A 20,800-nucleotide genomic window follows, 5' to 3' on the forward strand; every position below is an offset into this window, starting at 1 on the left:
ATTCCAGGCCTCGGATTTTGATTTTTAATGTTTGTTCTTGAGAATACTGACAGAAGGAGAAGGAGACTAAAATATAATTAATCGCTGGACCTGCTGATTGTAATGAACTAAATGTGTTGTGTAATGACAAAACGTGTTCGGCTCCCGGTTTCAGAGAAAGCATTGTTTTGAAACAGAGACCGAACAAATAACCCATCTCTAGTCTGCCCCCGCAGGATACAAGGACATATGAAATGACCGGTTCTGGATCGTGTATACATTGCATCTTGTCGATGTCCCTGGGTTGTGTCATCGCGGAACACTGCTGTGACCCTGACAATGTTCGCTGGGTCAGTCACCGACGTAGCTGCACGGGGGTTGCACATACTCGCTGATGCGTCTCTTATGGGCTTCAGTATACTTCTTACACCCGGGCATGCATGGCAGCTGATTGTCAAACCCGTCCTTGTTGAGAAGCCAGTATGTGGTGATGAGACCTTTACCCTATGGAATAAAACCACATCATTTCAATTCAATTCTTTATTGTATGAAAGGCCACAGGCCCATATACAACGGAGTTACATAACATATTTTATAAAATACAAAGTCAAGGTAACAATTCACTTCGTAACAAAAAAGAATTATGTATGTACAAAGCCAGTTGATGTTGTGTTATAAGATCCTTGCAAGACAGTAATGAAGACAATCTTTTAGCATTAAAATGAGATAAGGACCACTGCGGTAAGTACTTGTCTCTTAGATTTTCGTATATAGGGTAAATAAACATGAAATGGTATTCATCTTCGACAACAATGTCACAAAATGGGCATAATCGTATCGGTTTTTCAATAGATGAAAATCTCCCTGTGTTAATTTTTAGATCATTCAGGCCAAGTCTGAAACGAATTAGGGTGTTACGAGAATTCCTGTACCGTAAATTTGATAAATAGGATTCTGGTTCAAGCAATGACTTGAATTGGCGATAAGTATCATATCTTGAACTTTCATAAATATCTGAATGCCATTTCTGATGAAACATGTCAATGGCACGCATGCGAAAAACTTAATGAAAGCATTTGCATTACCAATTGTCTGGGACAGCCAAATGAAACCAAAGCCATATGTAAAAAGCAATGTACGAATACAAGAAGCCCATGTGTTCTTTCCAAGATTGTCGAGGTGTACGAGCATGTTGTAGGCTTTCTTGGGTAAACGGTGTTCAGGCATTATTATTATTTTACACCAATACTTCAAACAACGAGTGTAAGATCCAATGTACAATGGGAATCTCCCGCATTCTCCATAAACCATATTACTTGGTGTTGACATACCAACATTCAAAAACTTTTTACAAGCGAGGAGATGAACCTTTTCAATTGTATAGAACTCTTTACAACCCCATATCTCACTAAGTTTCCATTTATCTGAATATTCCGAAAGTATGTTAAGCTGCTTCTGTAGACCAATAATAGTACTAGACATCAAAATCACATCATCTGCAAAAAGTAGCATGAAAAGTTCTATTATATCAGGGAAGAGCTGGACGCCATGTCTACCAGACTGTATGATATCAACATATAACTCATTTATAAAAAATGAGAAAAGTATAGGACTTAAAACACATCCTTGACGTAAACCTATCGGACAATCAAAAAAGTCACTCTTAATATCACCACAGCGAACACATGATTTTACATTTGCATACATTGATTTAATAATGACAAGCATTTTGCCTCCTAAACCCTTATTTTTCAAACACCTCCACAAATAAGCTCGATTTACAGAATCAAATGCCTTTTTAAAATCAACAAAGGCCACATACAACTTACGTTTCCTGTACGATAAATATTTCTCAATGACTGCATACAAAGAAAATATGTGGTCAAAAGTAGAATAGTCCTTTCTAAATCCCGCTTGTGTTTCAGGGATCAAATCTCTCATATTTGACCACTGTGTTAATCTATTATTGATGATAGATGTAAATGCTTTACTAAGGATACTCGTGAGAGATATACCCCGATAATTGTCAGGATTGTTTACGTTTCCATTCTTGAATAACGGAATAATAATAGATTTTGACCAGATAGAAGGAAAAATACCTGTATCAAAAATCCGATTGAAACATTTAACCAGAAAAGGGATAATATCAGGTAGTGAGTACTTGAGCATTTCAGCTATAACACAATCAGTTCCAGCAGATTTACCTGTTTTAAGGTGAGATATAGCATTAAATAGTTCCGTTTCCGTGATAGGCGATTCCAACAGAAGCATGTCAACATCACTAAGAATTTCACTGACGCCATCATCATCACGTTCAAAGCACTCATTGTCTACCAAATATATCGAATCATCTTTTGAGAATAACTTCTTGAAATGATGTAACCATTCTGTTTGGGATATAGATCCTTTGGGGATAGGATGTCTCTGAAGAGAACGTATAGTATTCCAAAATAATTTCGGACTGTGTAAAGTGCTGTTTAGTCGGACTAGCCGTGACAATTTAAGATCATATTTGAACTTTCTACAAAAGATTTTATACACATTTCTCAGTTTACAGTAGCGTTGTCGGTTGTATTCACTGCGACAACACCTATACCTTCTGAGAGCCTTCCTGGATTCAGATCTTGCTGCCCTACATGCTATATTCAACTTTGGTTTATCGTGTTTATTTTCACCATATTTGATCTGTTTCCTCATACAGGACGCCGAGCCTAGAACATACTGTCCCAAATATGTAATCCCCTCCTCTACATTAGCTTCAATTTTATCCATCAAGGAATTTTCATGAATATGCAAGGACCATCTAAGTGCTGTGATAAAAATGCTTTTCTTCGATTCCTTCCATGAAAATGTACTGTTCATAGAGACATCATCCTCACAGTCTAAACTATGTATTGCACGATTGCTACAAGGAGTGAGTGAGTGAGTTGGGTTTAACGCCGCTTTTAACAGTATTCCAGTTATATCGCGGCGTGTCAGCTTAATGTGGGAGGAAAGCCCGAAGTGATGCAGGTCTCGGACGTTTACCACTCCGGTGAAACCCACGAGCACGGGTATGGTGCTGACAAACCTAGAAACATAATCGGGGCGAACCGGGATTCGAACCCACAATCATAGGTTTCTGGCGTGCCCAAGGGACGCAACTCTGCACAGCGAATCGCGGCGCCTTAGACAACTGGGCCACCCGTGCCCCCCGCTACAAGGAAACCTGCAGGATAACTAAAGAGGGAAATGGTCTGAATCTGACCGATCACCAACATTTAACATATCTACATACTGGAAAAAATCAGCAGATGCAATAAAATAATCAACAACACTAGAACCAGTATCTCCTACAAAAGTAAACTCGCCTGCACTATCACCATAAACTCTCCCATTTAGTATAAACATACGAAGTACAAAGCATAGATTCAATAAAATGCGTCCGAATCTATCGATAGTACCATCGTGCGATACACGTTGTTCAACAGGGGCATTGTCGACATCAATGTATACATCATCATGTCCAAAGTCATCACTTTCCTCAGAAATGGGATTATTTTCGTTGCCTGTGCGGGCATTAAAATCACCACAGAGTAGCACATGTGAAGAAGTGAAATCAGACCAATGCTCCAATATAAAAGCTTCCACTTTATCAATAAGGCAACCTGAATCAGTTCTCCCTTTGTAAAATGTTGAACCTGCCGGAGGGACATATGTACACAACAACATTAAATCACATTTCAAATTAAACACAGATTTTGGAAATTTTAAACATATGAAATTTTCTATGTCGGTGCTAAGGTGAGTGCACATGTTCACAACATCTTACCTAACGCAGAGACACACACCACCAGAACATCTACCTGACAATGATGTTTTAACGCCTGGGGAAAAGTACATTTGGTAACCAGGTAACCAGTCTGGGAAATCTGATATAAATGTCTCCAAGAGACACACAATATCAAATGATTGGAGGTAGGCACGCATTATTGTCAAATGTTTTGGGTTTTTTTAAAATCCTGAATTATGAAACACTTACACATATACTCAATTGCTATTTGTCAAAAGTACGAACTTTACCCAGAGGCATGACAAGCCATATTCCATTATATATTACTAACCGACGCCTTCTCGGTACGTAGTTCAAATGTGTTCGAAATACATTAATACCGTGCAACACCGGCAGCGTCGATAACCAATCAACGAAGTCAACGAGACTGACCACTCGATCGCCTCTGATGACCAGCATAGGTTGCTGGGGACTAATTCTAACCTGGAGTCCCCTACGGGACCATGAAAAGGAGACACAGATGACTATACTTCTATGCATACGGAACCTTCTGCCCGCAAGGTTCGAGTTCTTCCTCCTAAATCGTGATAAAGTGGGGTGAGGTGAAAAGGGATTTAACGCGACGTTCAAGTTTGTTTCATTGTATAATGAAGCCCCATGTGTTTGTGTGGCTGTTTGATATAATGAACTATTCCAGACTAATGCCGGTTTTAAATCTGGGATACCATGCCGCAGTTGAACACGTATACCCTACTCAGACACATTATTTGCTGACTGTCAGCTGAGCAGTCCTTGTGTTATCCTTTTAATGCCGCGAGCGTGCAGGGTATCAACAAGTATCATCTCTCAACGTATATTTGGTTTGACGCAGCCAAGGGATCGAACAACACTTGCGCTTTCCGGGAAGACGCTCTATCCATGACAGCCATTAGTTTTATGACCGCCTCCGTGGTCTAGTGGTAGAGCGTTCGCCCGGAGAGAGGAATGTCCGGGGTAAGATCCCTGGCCGTGTGATACCAGAAGGACGTTAAGAGATGTTGTTACCCTGCATGGCGCTTGGCATTAAGGGGCTAAAACAAGGAGTGGTCGGCTCGGAGTGAGTATACTGTGTCTGAGTGGGATATTCATGTTAAACTGCGACATGGCATCTCAGTGAGCAAGCACTATAAATCAGCATCAGTCCGGAGTAGTACAAGCAGCCACACAAACACACACACGTACATGCCCGTCGCTATATAAGTGCAATAATCTTGGACGCGACGTTAAACCCCATTTCACCTCACCTCATTAGTTTTATGATGTTTTATACCTACCTTGACCTCGATCTCGCCTCTCCTCTCAAACGAGTAGCCCCCGATTCCCTTCAGGCAGTAGTAAGTGTTGTTGCTCAGTTGAACTCGGTCAGCTGGAATGAGTGAGTTGTTTTTAACGTCAGTGTGAACAGTACATCAGTTATATTGATATAAAACGAAAACGCCAGAAATAACCAGTCTCGATTATCTGACGAAACAGCTCCCATTGGCGTGAAAAGCAAAATAGTGGTGAAAATGACATGAATGGATCACTGAATAACAGTGATGATACGAGCTGTTCAGGGCGTGACATCTTTTTAATGTGGGAGCAAATCCCATTTCGAGGATAACAAATGTCGGACATTTGAGCCCGGTAACAGTTTTAGGGTGTCTTCATGGTCACTGTGGACACACAAATCAGCCACAAACTGCAACAGATTCGTGCTTCGTAGCCATGATTATTGGATGTAGAAACGCTGCCAAAAATACTTCTCTTGCCAGCTGGCACGTTTTCGCTCTGTTACATTATGATCTAGTATGACTGGACAGTGTTCCCCGAAGTATTGGTTAGTGTTTGGATTATAAACAATGAGTTTTACATACAGCACATCTTTTGATTATTCTGTAAATGTTTATATATTTGTGGGTGATAAATCAACCTATGCATGGATTTCTCAAAACTTAGCAAGTTCCACAGCGCTAGAATAGGACCACTGCCATGGACATCGATGCACGGATGTCATTAGCTACAAAAGGGAGTCAATCCCGGGTCATGCCGACAGCTTATATTTCATACCTGCCAACGACTTCGACTCTAAACAACGGCATCACAACGATTTGAGATCATGAAACATCTAGCCCTTGGACGCCCTAAACGTGGGGCAGGATAAACTCACGCTTTTTGATAGTGATTCAAAATTCAAAGGCACATGTTCATGACTTAGTCGGAATCGTACAATGAAAATGTCCAACGGAAATGTTTTTTGTCCCTTTTTATTTTCAGTTTCCTGAATTGAATGTTTTTGATGCCATGTTAAGGCTGTCTCACGTTGAAGTTCGAAATGCATACTTCCCCAGACATGCAGGGGTACTCTGTCAATAGTCATACTATCATCAATAGTCTTGGGAATATATTTGGTCATGAAGACGGAGCAGACAATGTCTTAAACATATCGCTGAACTATTCATGATCCCTAACTATTTTTCGTCCAGTGTATATCAAAACATGTCATTGATTCATCTCGATATCGTAATGAGTATTCAAATATCTTCTCTTGGATGTGTTTTTACCTTTTTAACAAATGGGTGGTATGTCAGTGCGGACGTAAGCCATGTCTTGTGTGGGTGCATGTTTGTCAGTGATAAAGAGACAGGAAAGTGAACACACATAGATCTTGTCACGTATGTCATTTGGATCCTTTGTTCTGCACCCAGTTGCGTGATGCAGTCGATGATTCAGTTCTGTCTGGCATTGAATTCATTTTATCTTTCAAAACCACTACTGTTCTAACTCGCCAGGAGTGCACAATCGTTCCGCAGTCACTAAACGTCACACAGAAGGGGATGCATTTCTGATTAAGGGAATCCGAAGATTGGGTGACCTAAAGGCATTCGTATTTCTGCAAGGGGCCATGAGTAACTTTAATTTAAAAGGGGGACAGATACGGGCTGCAGGAGATTAGAAAGGGTCGAGTATAGGCTGCTTGAAGTGAGAAGGGGAGGTTAAATATTGTTATGGGGTCTGCAAGAGATACTCGTGGCAGTGAATGGGTGAGTGAATGTGTATGTGTAGATTTGTGAGAGCAGGCGGTGTGTGTGGGTTTCATTGAGTGCCTGAGTGTGGGTTTACGCTAGTGAGAGTGTCTGTGCTAGTGCATGAGTGTGTGCAGGGATTAGTGAGTGCGATAACGTACCTAATGTTTCTAAAGTTTGTGACTACAATTTATGTGCATGTCTATATTCTAATGGTATCATAGCGAAATTGTGAGAATGTTTACTGTTGGTTCTCGGTAATGATTCCAGTGCCAAAACAATGTCAGTGAGTGACCATCAGGGTACGTCGACTCCTTTCAAACACATTCCCAGTTTTAGACAGTCCAAACTCCAAATATATAGATCATAATTCCACAATGTATTGGATCCATACTTCGTGTACACCAATTGTTACAAGCCGTGAGGATTCCGGGGTAGAGATAGTCTCTTGTAACAAATGCTTATCGAGTTGACAAAATCGGGTCAGTTGGAGAGGCGTGTGATTTTGCTGATAATATCAACTGCTGGGTACATGCCCCAGACTCGACCCGGCCGCGATACAGTTGACAAAACAACCATTTCCAGTCTCAGTAAAATCCGATCATAGCGCTTGTTGTTGCTATCTGAAGTGGTAGCCAGCTCTAAAATCTGATCTGAATGAGATTGGACCATTTCTGAGTGCTCGGCTGTGAACAGCTCCATAATTGCTGATGCAGCAACACTCACTCACCCAATAGATGCTTGTGACACGTTTTCCCCTGCCCCCACAAGTTAACACTAATTATATGTACTTGTCTGTCACATCTGAGTTGTGATATATCCGTGACAATCTGTCTCTATCTGCAGCATTACCTACAAAATCATCACCCCCATCACAATCACTGACATTTACAAGGCTCCAGGTGACGGAAACGCGAGGAGCCGCGAGACTGTTGACTGTGAAGGCGGGGGTGAGGGAAAGTGTGAGAAGGCTATATCAGTCGATAAGAGGCATATTACTGTCAGATCAGCGCGTATCCTACTGGCATTACGAGACAACATCAAACGTAACCCTATGTTCCCCCGTACCTCATGTGTAGCAGTAGAAGCATGATATGGATGTCAATCAGTGGGTCATTGACGAGGGTCCTTCATCAACGTCGTACAAGAGGCCATTTAGCGATAGCTGACGATATCTGACGGTTGTGGCAGCGAGTAAACAGACGTTATCAACTGTTTTTCACACTACGTGACACGAGTAATATATATATATGTGACCTATATTTTACCTTGAAGCCGACACAAGTATCTATATAGTTTCAAATCTTTGCGATTGGATACTCTGTCTTAATTGCTCGCATTGCAAACGCTGATGTCTACTACACACTGACGTTATTCGACGTTTGTTGTCATGGATATAAGATGTTTGGAGAAAACCGATCGGAGGTTTTTTTTAAAAAAAAGACCATGTATACTAAGCTTAAGTACGTGCAGTGAAACTTACATATATATGCATATATATGCCGGTACGCTGTTCCTTAAAAATGCAGCGGTGTAGGTGCACGAACAGTGTTCCTTTATACCTAAGTATAAATGTGTGAACAGTGTGTTACTTTATTTATCATCCAAAACTGGCACCCACAGGAGATATGCTTGGGTGAGATCAAGCGATATCTTCAGTGTAAATATCGCTGCAATGAAACTGCATCACAATGCTTTGCGGACGTCACAATCAAATGACATCACTAATGGCTCTGCTACTGAAGCTTTTAGCAGTACTTTTTACACTCAAAGGGGTATCGGCGGTGACTACCGCACTCTAGTGGGCAGAGGTTATACGAGTGATCACGCTCCGGCGCAGTGGTGACTCAGCATAACACGACTGCCACAGGCTAATTTGCATATCACGTGACCGGACTTTTCTCTTGTTTGTAAACAAACGCGCTTTTTCAGAAATCAGTATAAATCGGACTAATGCAAGTAGTTGGGTCGCTTTACATATTGTTTTGCATAATCATATAGATATGCTACTACAACTGCGACAGTGAGTTGCATGCCAATATATATTTATACATCAAAGTGACCGTATCGCTAGAGCTCCGTTGGGCTTCGATGATAGCACGTGGAGCCGTACAACCAATGTAAACAAAGGATAACTACGCAAAAACAAGTAGATTTTCACGTTTTAGGATACTTTCTTAATGAACCGTAACCATTCTTTGACATTGTTTTATGAAAATGTGTAGACTTGTCAAACATGAAACGGATGAAAAGCAATAATTGCAATATCTTGAATAGACTGTGAAAGATGTGACGAATCGTCACATGGCGCTGGCCTGTGGCAGAGGTACTATGCTGGCTGGCTGCCGGCCGCATGGAACTCTGGGTAGGAGAGTGACGAGTGATCTGACAGGTCAATATGACGTCATAATAACACACCAATTTCATTGGTTAATGCGTAAACGGGTGACGTCATGTGAACAACCACCCATGTGGGTCGTTTGACAACAAGTACGTAAGTTTCAATGGTAGTAAATATGCATCAAACGATTCCAAGACTTTTCAACAAACGCGTAGGTCTTGGGTTACAAAACCTACCTGCCATGTCGTCTTCACATCTTCCTAAAATGATTCTGTGGAATGTCCACGATTTATTCAACACACAAATTTTTGTTCTTCCCTGGACGAGAACGAAAAACGTGTCTCGAGATGAATGAGATCAGTGTAATTGAACAAAAAAAACCGGCACCAATCGTAATCCTGTGTTGTACGGTATATCTACAGCTTATTAATAGCATTTCTCACAATATATACGGCAATCGGTGATTTCAACATTGCTTTCTTTCGTTGTGTTCGCCTTGCTTTCATCTGGAATCTGGATGACAATGATCGGGTAAAAAACCCTGGTTATGGTCACAAATATTTTCAAGTGATGAAAGTAGTTTTTGTCGTTTCCGTCACATGTTTTCTTTGCTCAGTTGCAATGTGTTTTGGAAAAGTCACACTTGCCCGAAAGCTCCTCATGCCGAAGTCACTCTATCCGTGAAACTTGGCGGTTCCCAGATGACCCAGATTCCCTGTTGATTGGCATGCCAAGTGTCATTTGCATAAGGCCATCCATATTTTTTGTATGTGTTTCTCCCCTCAAGCCTCAACTAACAAGAGAGCAGGCGGACGAAATAAAATATATTACTTATTAAAAATGTCTTTCAATAATTGTGTATGTTATTTTATGAAATTCTAAAAGAAAATTAAACATTTGGCACTGGAATCTAGTCTATAAATTTATTTATGATGTAGATCGAGTCGCTTTGCTTCGGAAACGAATTTTTAATAAACTGAAGAAAGATAAAGTTGACCTAGTTCTTTTATGACGATGCAATGGTGTATCTTGTAGTATTTCTTTTATTAGATCGGTGCGCAATTTTCCACAGCGGCAGGAAATATTTACACACGAATTTAGATTTGATATTATTTAACGTTGGTATGGAGATAAGATACGGACAGACTCACATACTTCGAAACGATGTTCAGATGAATATTCGTTCACATTAATTTTGTCATGTGCCTTAACATTGATTTCAACATTATTTTCATCAAGCTTATTCTGGTCGCTGGCTACACAGATCATCCTCCCTTGTAAACAACTTCGGCATGATCACATGTTTGGTCTCGAAGCTCAAAGCAACAATGTTTCTCTCAGATGCATTTTTTCTCCATCCATGACGAGCATCTGTCATAATGCCGATGCCTCGACAATCTTCCTCCTTCAAAATACCCACGTGGTCAGGGTTACGGCCTTTGGGTGAATTTATAAATTAATTTGCATTTTTAGAATACTATTATTAAAAAACATCCTGTACATGGCACTTTGAGATTGTACTTTTATTACTTTCAAAATATTTTTGTTTTCCCCAGTGAGCACATCCAAGTTGCAAGTTCGCTTGTGTTCAATATGAGCAACAAAACATTTTCATGTGACGCTTGATTTGACGGAGAGTTGTTCGAGATGATCAGGGATTCGTCGATTCGAGAACAGTGTTGCCAAAACTTCTGGACTGAGCTAAATAAACGATGTGCTTGGAGAGATCGTAGATACTCGGACTTGAAGAAACAGATAATAAACATTGCGTGGACAAAACGGGAAAGGGATCCCTGATTGTATTTTAAAACTTGTGCGCGATGTGTATCCAAATCCCCCGATCTAAGGATCAAACTCAGCTTTGTATGTGAAAATTTTGTGAAAGAAAAGGAAATCCATAATTAAAGTTGTCTTGGAATATGTTTGTATTGGAGTTTTCGCTTATCGTAAGTACAATTTTGTTTAGATACGCCTAATGTAGATCAAAACATGTAGTATGTTTCGTTACATATTTTTTAGTTGCTTTTGTGCAATGTTATGTTGACACACGTGACATATTCGTATTTTGTAGTCAAGCTAAGAAATATTGAAAACTCCTGATGCTTCACATTAGGCTCCGTCCTAAACAGTAGCCGAAAAATATGTGTACTAATTTAGGTTTTATAAATATAGTCTTATTATTGTGTGGTATAGATCTAGAATCTAACTGTTGAATGCAAATGACCCAAACGAAACAAATATCTCAGTATAAATGTGCGAACAGTGTTCCTTAAAACCTCAGTATAAATGCACAAACAGTGTTCCTTAACACCTCAGTATAAATGTACGAACATTGTTCCTTAAAACCTCAGTATAAATGCACGAACAGTGTTCTTAAAACCTCAGTATAAATGCACGAACAGTGTTCTTAAAAACTCAGTATAAATGTACAAACAATGTTCCTTTATACCTCAATATTAATGCAAGCACAGTGTTCCACTACAGGAAAGCTTCCTGCGTGTGTACTCGTGGACCTGTACAGTCAATATCACCTTTCCCCCGTCAAGATATGAGAGAACCATGATATTTCACGAGACACGTGGAATGTCCTATTTATTATATACTTTGTTTAAATGACGAGTTGAATGTGAAATTTACAGACGACAGTAAACATAGTAGGCGAGGAAATTGGTTGAAGTTTTTGGAAGTAATTGGTATACAGAAGAGATATATGTTTTAATGTATACCACCGGAAAGCTTAGAGTATGCTGAATAAGGGTATCCCTGATGTTGAAGTGTTTTGATGGACATCTGTTCATAAAGACCCCAAAAATCTGTACCCTCTTGAAGAAATGTTCCCGAACAATATGTTTTTCTGAAGCTCACCAGCATCGCCTTAGTTGCATAGCCTTGCTTCTTGTTATGTATATGAAAAAGTGTACAGCTCTATATATTCATATTTTGTTTCTGTACATGACTGTACAGAAAAAAGACTCTAAAATCTGATAGCATTCAGATCAGCTGAAACACAGTACATCACTTCCATCCTAGAATTTCCGGTATTGCCAAACGCACAAAATACAGATTGCTCATCTTTCATACTCCAGTGGGCGGTCGGGTAGCCTAGTGGTTAAAGCGTTTGCTCGTCCAGCAGAAGACCCGGGATCGATTCCCGACATGGGTATAATGTGTAAAGCCCATTTCTGGTGTCACCCGCCGTGATATTGCTGGAATATTGCTAAAAAACGGCGTAAAACCATACTCAGTCAGTCAGTTCATACTCCACTGTCATTGACGTGTTCCTCATTACTTCTGTTCGTCGACCCATAAAGATCCGCTTGCCATAAAAGGCGACGATGCTTGTCGTAAGAGGCGACTAACGGGAACGAGTAGTCGGGCTCGCTGACTTGGTTGATGAATGTCATCGTTATATTCCAGCTATATGACGGCTTTCTGTAAATAATCGAGTCTGAACCAGACAATCAAGGGATTGACATCATGAGCATTGATCCACGCAGTTGGGATACGATGACAAACATCCACCAAGTCAGCGAGCCTGACCAACCGATCCCGTCAGTCGCCTCTTACGACATGAGCGTATTACAATCCACAGAGCGATATTGTACGATGCAAATGTGAATCCGGGCGGTCCAAACAAGGAACGACTTTATTAAGCAATGTACAGTCACAATTGGGTGATCGACCACAAAGCCTTATTTGGACCTTGCTTCTCCCAGGTGAAGAATTAGATCAACTAAAACTCGATCACCTTATTGGGGTTTCTAGGGTTTCGATGCTGCCCCATACTGAAGCACATTTATTACCCACGTGGTGAAGATACAGATACTAAATCCGTACGTCACACGTGTATCGTACAAGGTTGACCTTGTTTAATTCGTTTTGATTGGATAACCGTGACCTCTGTCACACCGGAACTACTTTTTTCATTCATAAAAAAATCGCGAGACGTCATTCATTTTGCAACTACAAAGCAGAACTGAAGCAATCGGTGCCTATTTTGTGGCAGTTTCGGGAGTTGTTTGTTCACGACAGCACGACCAGATCACTCAAAGTGAACATTTCCGATACAAATCATTCGAATACTCCGTAAAAGTGTGCCTGATTTCTGATTATGTGGCCCCAAATATCTCAAAGGTGAACAATAACATTCCCTATCTCTAGCGTAAAACGCTGGGTAGATCACGGTTGTCTTTTCTTATTCCGGTGGTGACCTTGCCCTTCGTTCGAAGCTGTCACTGACATGCAAGCAGACTTGAGCGTGTTGATTTTCACGTCTTCGGTAAAGGCTGGTACAGTAAACATGAATGTCTTTGGCGAACACTCTGATTTCCCTTTTCCAAAATGGTACGGACATGATATAAATTCAGCTGATAGATCAAGGACCAGACAATCCGGTGATTGACATCGTCAACATCGATCCACGCAATTGGGATACGATGACATGCATCAACCAAGTCACCGAGCAGGATCTACACCATCACTTCGGCCACCAAGGGTAGTGTATATCTAACTGCTAGCCAACAGTTAAACTCAAACTCAAAATAATCTAACCCTTTAAACACAAGCTGATTTAGATCGGACTCAGTGCCATTCTCATACCACAGAGATAGTTGTGTTTCAAAAAAGGCGTTTGCAGTCGACTCTTACGACAAACATGATAAAGACCCATTCTACCCCGGAATCTCCACGGGGCATACAAACAGGTGAGTACACTCGTTCGGTGATTAAAATGTCATTTATTGACATAAACCTGTCGTTGATAGATTGTCCGAAATAGCAAACACCATAGCAGACTTATTAACGTCTCTCTGTAAACACCTATCAGTTTGTATATGGTACAATACTTGAAAACATTACGATTGAAATTTTTGTACAATATCACATTTCTTTGCGCGATCATTATTTTTCTTAGATTTAGATCTTAGATCCAATTCATTACCCGCACGCGATATTTCATTTCTTTGAAATCCTAACTCACAGCCAATATCTGACTGTCTGGTGTTAGAAGAAATTGTTTACAACTCATTTCACGCTATGCAGCATTTCCATATGTTTTCATCAATATCATCTTACTTATTTAAGTCTTGAAGCACTGTATGAACCTTCTATATTCACCAATATGCACAATATGATGAAGGGGCGATCGGGTAGCCTAATGGTTAAAGCGTTCGCTCGTCACGCCGAAGACCCAGGTTCTATTCCCGATATGGGTACAATGTGTGAAGCCCATTTCTGGTGTCCCCGCCGTGATATTGCTGGAATATTGCCAACAGCGGCGTAAATCCATACTCACTCACTCACTCACAACATGATGTTATAAATTACGACAACTGAAATAAGACCAATGACGTACAGTATTAATGTAACCTTTAATGCGAAGGTGGTGTTATTACATGCCTTGGGAGGGTTCTCTACATCAGGGTGTTGACAAGGGCTCCATACAGGGACAGCCGCTAGACTGGTTTTACATATTTGACGCGCAAATCTTTAATGAAGAATAATCTTCCCTCAATGGAAATCCTCAGCTGCCATGCAATTCTTTAATGAGATATTTCCCCCGAAATATTACTCCACATTCATCGCCTGACCTTGCGTCACTCGTCACAGCCAACGGCCAAGATGAAGATTTGGGAGCGGTTTTTTTAATATACATGCATCCACAGCACTGGGTTTTTAATATTTTATCCAACAATGTAGAACTTATGTGAGAGCAGGGATGTTTTATGCTTTGTGGGCGGTGGGATATCTTAACGGTTTAACCGTACCCGAAAGTACTGGGTTCGATTCCCCAAATCGATACAATGTATGAAGACCATATTCTTTGTCCCCCGCCATGACAATGCTGGAATATTTCTAAACGCGGCGTAAACCCAAACACATTCACTTAAATAAATTAATAAAGTCTGGATATTCCAGACGGCGTTTATGTCCACACAAGTTTGCTGAGTAAGTCCATTAAGGGGCGGTCTCTGGTTGTGACACTTGTCACTGGGTTGTGCTTTGGTAAAGTAGAGACACACACACACACACACACACACACACACATACACATACTCACTCACTCACTCACTCACTCACTCACACATACAAACACACTCTCACACACTCTCTCTCACATACACACACTCTCTCACACACACTCACTCTCTCTCTCTCTCTCGCTCTCTCTCTCTCTCTCTCTCTCTCTCTCTCTCTCTCTCTCTCTCTCTCGGGCGGTCGGGTAGGCTAGTGGTTAAAGCGTTCGCTCGTCACACCGAAGACCCGGGTTCGAATCCCGACATGGGTACAATGTGTGAAGCCCATTTCTGGTGTCCCCCGCCGTGATATTGCTGGAATATTGCTAAAAGCGGCGTAAAACTAAACTCACTCACTCACACTCTCTCTCTCTCACATACACACACTAAATCTCTTACACACACACACACACAGACAAACATACTCTCCCACTCACACACCCTCACACACACACATGCAGATAAACACACTCACACATACACACACTCTCTCACATACTCACACACTCTCTCACGCACACATACACACTCGCACACAGACAAACACACACGCACACTAAGTCCTTCAAAGATCGCTTACTTACAATCTGTACGTTACTGGAGATCCTTTTTCATGGCCAGTTTCAACTAACCTGTTTTCGTGGCTGCACAACATACTTACCACCAGTTTTTGATATATAATTTCCACATTTCAACGATGTTGTACATTGCACACTTGCGGAACAAGAGCCCCCACCCTACCCTACCCTACCCTACCCTACCCTACCCTTCACTACCCTACCCTACCCTACCCTACCCTACCCTACCCTACCCTACCCTACCCCACCCTTCACTACCCTACCCTACCCTACCCTACCCTACCCTACCCTTCACTACCCTACCCTACCCTACCCTACCCTACCCTTCACTACCCTACCCTACCCTACCCTACCCCACCCTTCACTACCCTACCCTACCCTACCCTACCCTACCCTACCCTTCACTACCCTACCCTACCCTACCCTACCCTACCCTACCCTTCACTACCCTACCCTACCTACCCTACCCTACCCTTCACTACCCTACCCTACCCTACCCTACCCTTCCCTACCCTACCCTTCACTACCCTACCCTACCTACCCTACCCTACCCTACCCTTCACTACCCTACCCTACCCTACCCTACCCTACCCTTCACTACCCTACCCTACCCTTCACTACCCTACCCTACCCTACCCTACCCTACCCTACCCTACCCTACCCTTCACTACCCTACCCTACCCTACCCTACCCTACCCTACCCTACCCCCACACACCCGGTCCGTTAACACAATATGTACATAATCCTTATGTTTTATATTAATGTTAATATATGAGTGAGTGAGTATGGTTTAACGCCATTTTCAACAGTATTTCTGTTATATTTCGGTATGGCAGCTTGAGGGTGGTGAAACCCACGAGCACAGGTATATAGCCGACAGACCTGCAAACATGATCAGCGCGAACCGGGATTCAAACCTACTATCACGGTTTCTGGTACGCCTAAGGGACGCAACTCTGCATAACGAATTCCGGCGCCTGAGACGATTGGGCACCTGTGCCTCGTTAATTTATGCAATGACAAATCAGATGCAGAGATCGATGGTTTACCATTACCCAGCTGAAGCGAACTATGGCGACACACAAAATGTTCTCGTATTAGTTTGCTGCAGTACAAATTCAGTTACACTTAAACGATACTGGCTGCAAAGTAGACACAATCTATGGATAACAACTTCTTTAATACTGTTTAATACTGTTTCAGTATAGATCTTTATACCGTTGTCAAGCAAGACTGAATGAGGGTACTTACTTACTTACTTACTTTGGAGATTTAACGTGCGCTTTCCGACTGATGCGTATTTCGCACTCGGGCCCGGCCAGGCCATTTAATGTGTTTCCGAAAGGGGCGAAGGTGGTCTGTGCAACCCTAAGAGGGGGCTTTAGGGGTTGCTTATATATAATTTGGGAATTTTGAGATTTGGAATAGATGCCGATGGGGTTGGGGAGGAGAACTAAGGGAGCTGGGTATGGTGGATGTTTGTTTATTTATGTGATTTTGATTTGGTAGGTTATTATGTTTTTAGATGCGTTTTATTAGTTCCGTTTTGATTAAGAATACGCCTAAGGCCTTGAAGTTTTCTAGTTTATTTTGTGGGTTTAGTATTGCTTCTAGAGTGAGAGCCTTGTTTAGATTGAGGGTGGTTTGTAATGCGGTTCGATGTGTTAGGTAGTGTGTGCAGTGGATGAGTGCGTGTTCTGGGGTTTCTGGTTGTTTGCAATGTGGGCAGTTACCTGTAGTGTGTTTGTTTAATTTTTTTTAGGTGGTTATTTAGGTTGGTGTGTCCTGTTTGGAGTTTAGTGATTACTCTGTCGATTTTTTTTGATGGATGGAGAATTTTTGGTTTGGTTAGTGGTTTGCTGAGCACTTTTTTTATTTGGCTATTTGAGTCTAGATAAAGGTAATGCCATTTTTTGGTGATTTTTTGCTTGTTTACACTTTTAATTTCTGATTTTGAGATGGGTAAGTTCCTACGTGGGCGGGTATCCACAAGACAGTTATTTCTTTGTCTGCCTTAGTTAGGTCGTTGGAGCTTTTAAGTATTTGATTTATTAATTTAGGTCGGTTTTTGGTATTTTTGTTTTGGAGGGCTTGCAGTCCACTTAGGGAGTCGGTAAGTATTAGGATTTTTTTGTGGTTTTTGGATTCTTGATTATGGAGGGCTGAGGCCATGCCCATTAGTTCTGCCGTGAATATTGATTGGTTATTTGGGAGTCGGAAGGATTGTGTGGTTTTAGTTGGTTGTGTGGTATGGACTCCGAAACCTGTGTGTTTGGAGGTCGGATCTGAGGTCGGATGTGACACCAATTTGGCCAATTTTCGTGTATGTATGCTAGTGTGGTAGTTTTAGCTATGTTTGGGTCGGTTTGTTTATTTATTTGACTAGCTAGTGTTGTGTCTATTTTGGGTATTTTAAGTTTAGGGGTGAAGATATTTGATTGTTTGCAGTTTTGTTTAAGATTTTTAATTTGGTGTTCATTTAGGTAGTTTGTTATTCTTTGGGATATTGGGGTAAGTAAGGGGTGTTTACGAGCTAGAGCTTGGTTTTTAGGGCTGATGTTTTGGTTTATTAAGTTTTGGATGAGAGGGTTTGATTAGGACGCGGCCCAGAAATTTAAGCTTAGTTGTTCCCTGCGTAGACTTAGTGGCATCTCTCCTGTTAAGGCCTGAAGTGAGGTGTAAGAGGTGCCATGTTGGGTGCGTGTAATTAGTTTGAGAGCCTGATATTGTATTGAGTCAAGTTTTTTAGATAGGGAGTTGTTAAGGGTGTTGTATATGGCGCAGCCGTAGTGAGGAATGAGGTACATAGTATAGAGTATATATAGTAGGTGGAGGATTAACAGTAGAGGATTAACAGTAACAACAATAGCATACATGAGAGGGATAACATGAGTAGGTAATGACAGCAGAAGGATAAAAATACTTTCACAACACGATGGACAGAGAACACACAGGTGGAAGCCAATGAGACTTGAAGCCGATTAAACAGAATACGTTTGTATAGGTGTGGTGATTATTGCGTAATGAGTTCATAGTAGGCGGATGGGACTGGTTACCTTAAAACTGTGACAGGTTGCCGTTTTACCAGAATATCCTTTTTAGAATGTAGGCTGCGATGTAACAATGTGACTATTGAACATGAACTCCACGTTGGTAGGTACACGGAAAGCGCACGTTAAATCTCCAAAGTAAGTAAGGTAGGTACTCTGTGTGTTCTAGTGGAGCGTGCGTTCGGCCGGAGAGCGGAAGGTCGCCGGTTCGATGCCCGGTCGCGTCATACCAAAAGGCGTTGAATGATGGAACTTGTTGTTACCCTGCCTGGGGCAAATACTTAAGGACTATGAAATAGCATGTTGACAAGTTTCAATGAGGGCATCAACTGATCACTCACAAATGGCCAGTAATGAACCATTCTCGTTTCAACTAATAGCAATATCTGCCCCAAATTATGTGAGTATTTTTTCATGAAAAGTAATCTGTTTTCGATAAATCTCCATGAGTGATTGCATTGATGTTTGCAAATATTTTCCACTCATCACATACGTGCTGTTTTTTATCTGCACTATCTGGTGTATCATTTTGGTGTATTGCTTTCGCGTCAGCTGTCAGGAAGCAGCTCATGTGACAAATCACAGTGCCGTATCTCCTCCGGCACCGCTATTACGGAGATGAGAAATGGTAGCACTACTAAAAACTCATGTACATTACGATCAATCAATCAGCTCTTAATGACAAGCGATGGCGTGCGATATCACTTGTGAAACAATCACTGGGTTATAAAATGAAATCAACAAACCATTCGGGCGAAATGAAAAAATATTAATCATAAACGAAATATGGTAAATTTCCATTAATGTGTCATTTGGAGTTCCTTCATTACGATGAGTGTCAACGTATATTTCCCTTGTTCATTGAATCACAAATTTTACAAATGTTAATCGGTCTCCTCGGCCTCGTCATCATCATTGTCATCGTCGTCGTCGTCCACCGTATACCACTAAACCAAGAAGCACGGGTAGGGCGCCGACAAGCATAAAAAACATAATCAGAGCTAACCGGGATTCCAACCCACGATCATAGGTTTCTGGTACAGATAAGGGACGCAACTCTGCATACCTAATTACGACGCCTTGACCACCGGGCCTCCATGCAGGTGCACCCCAGCTGTGTGGTGGACAAGCATATGCCGTGACAGATGACGAAGGTTTGATAATTCTTAAAACAAACTGCAGGAACCAGCAAGCTTACTGCAAAACATCGTTCACAAACTCTGTATACCAGCGGATTAAATGGCATCAGTAATATTCCAAAAGGGAACAAAATGTCACACGTATGGTCAATAGTTAGATGGCCTTTTATTTGTGTGCTGTAAAAAAAAATCAAATTGAATGTATACGTTATTATGGTTGATAGACCCTAAATTATAATCTTTGTAAACGATCTCCAGGGGTCCGTTCCACGTAGGCATCTTAGCGCTGAGGTAATCAGAAGCCCCATACATCAACATACTTAGGCTTACGATCATCGTCGCATAAAGATTACTTTGTGGAACCAGACCCTGTGCTGCTCAGGACTAAGTACTGTTAGGCCATTAATACTTCAAACTTAATCCCATCTGGAGACTGAAATAGCAGTCGTTATTGAACAGTTAACGCGACAAGGTCCAAGTCGGATCACGATAATCTGGTTCGATTACAATCAAACAAATGTTGATATGTATTGTATAAACTGAATAACCTTTTAAAAATTGGTAAAACCAAATTTTATCTGAGTTTGTTACTGGCCGTATCCTCAAAGGGAATTGACGTAGTGTAAAATCATTGTCCCCCTGAGAGGATATTGTAAGTCCATGTCATTAAAAGAATATTTCTGGCTACTAGTGTTTTAAACGTAGAATATTTGTATTTTGACTTGTGGCTAACTTTGCATACAATCGCCAGTTGCTGAGGGTATGATGTAAATCCTGCTGGGGTCCATGCAGGTAGCAAAGGTACTGTAAGTCCCCATGGTCCCCAGTATGGTGGTCTGCCTTCAGTTGCTGACGATCTATAGCCCGTTTTTATATTGTGCC

The 20,800-nt window shown here is 41.3% G+C and overlaps 1 protein-coding gene across 1 annotated transcript in view; it reads right to left on the reverse strand.

Moving 5' to 3' along the window:
• Positions 1–330: 330 nt before the first annotated feature.
• LOC139471852 (uncharacterized) overlaps positions 331–20,800 on the reverse strand; it is a 30,353-nt gene continuing 9,883 nt past the window's right edge. Inside the window, exons 5-6 of the mRNA XM_071254349.1 lie at positions 5,065–5,156; positions 331–483 (exon numbers count right to left, since the gene is read on the reverse strand). Coding sequence (XP_071110450.1) covers positions 331–483; positions 5,065–5,156 — 245 coding nt within the window. The remainder of the gene's footprint in view (positions 484–5,064; positions 5,157–20,800) is intronic.

This window comes from Haliotis cracherodii, unplaced genomic scaffold (genome assembly GCF_022045235.1).
Source record: "Haliotis cracherodii isolate W230 unplaced genomic scaffold, xgHalCrac1.p SCAF_23, whole genome shotgun sequence".
In the NCBI taxonomy this organism is placed as follows: Eukaryota; Metazoa; Mollusca; class Gastropoda; order Lepetellida; family Haliotidae; genus Haliotis; species Haliotis cracherodii.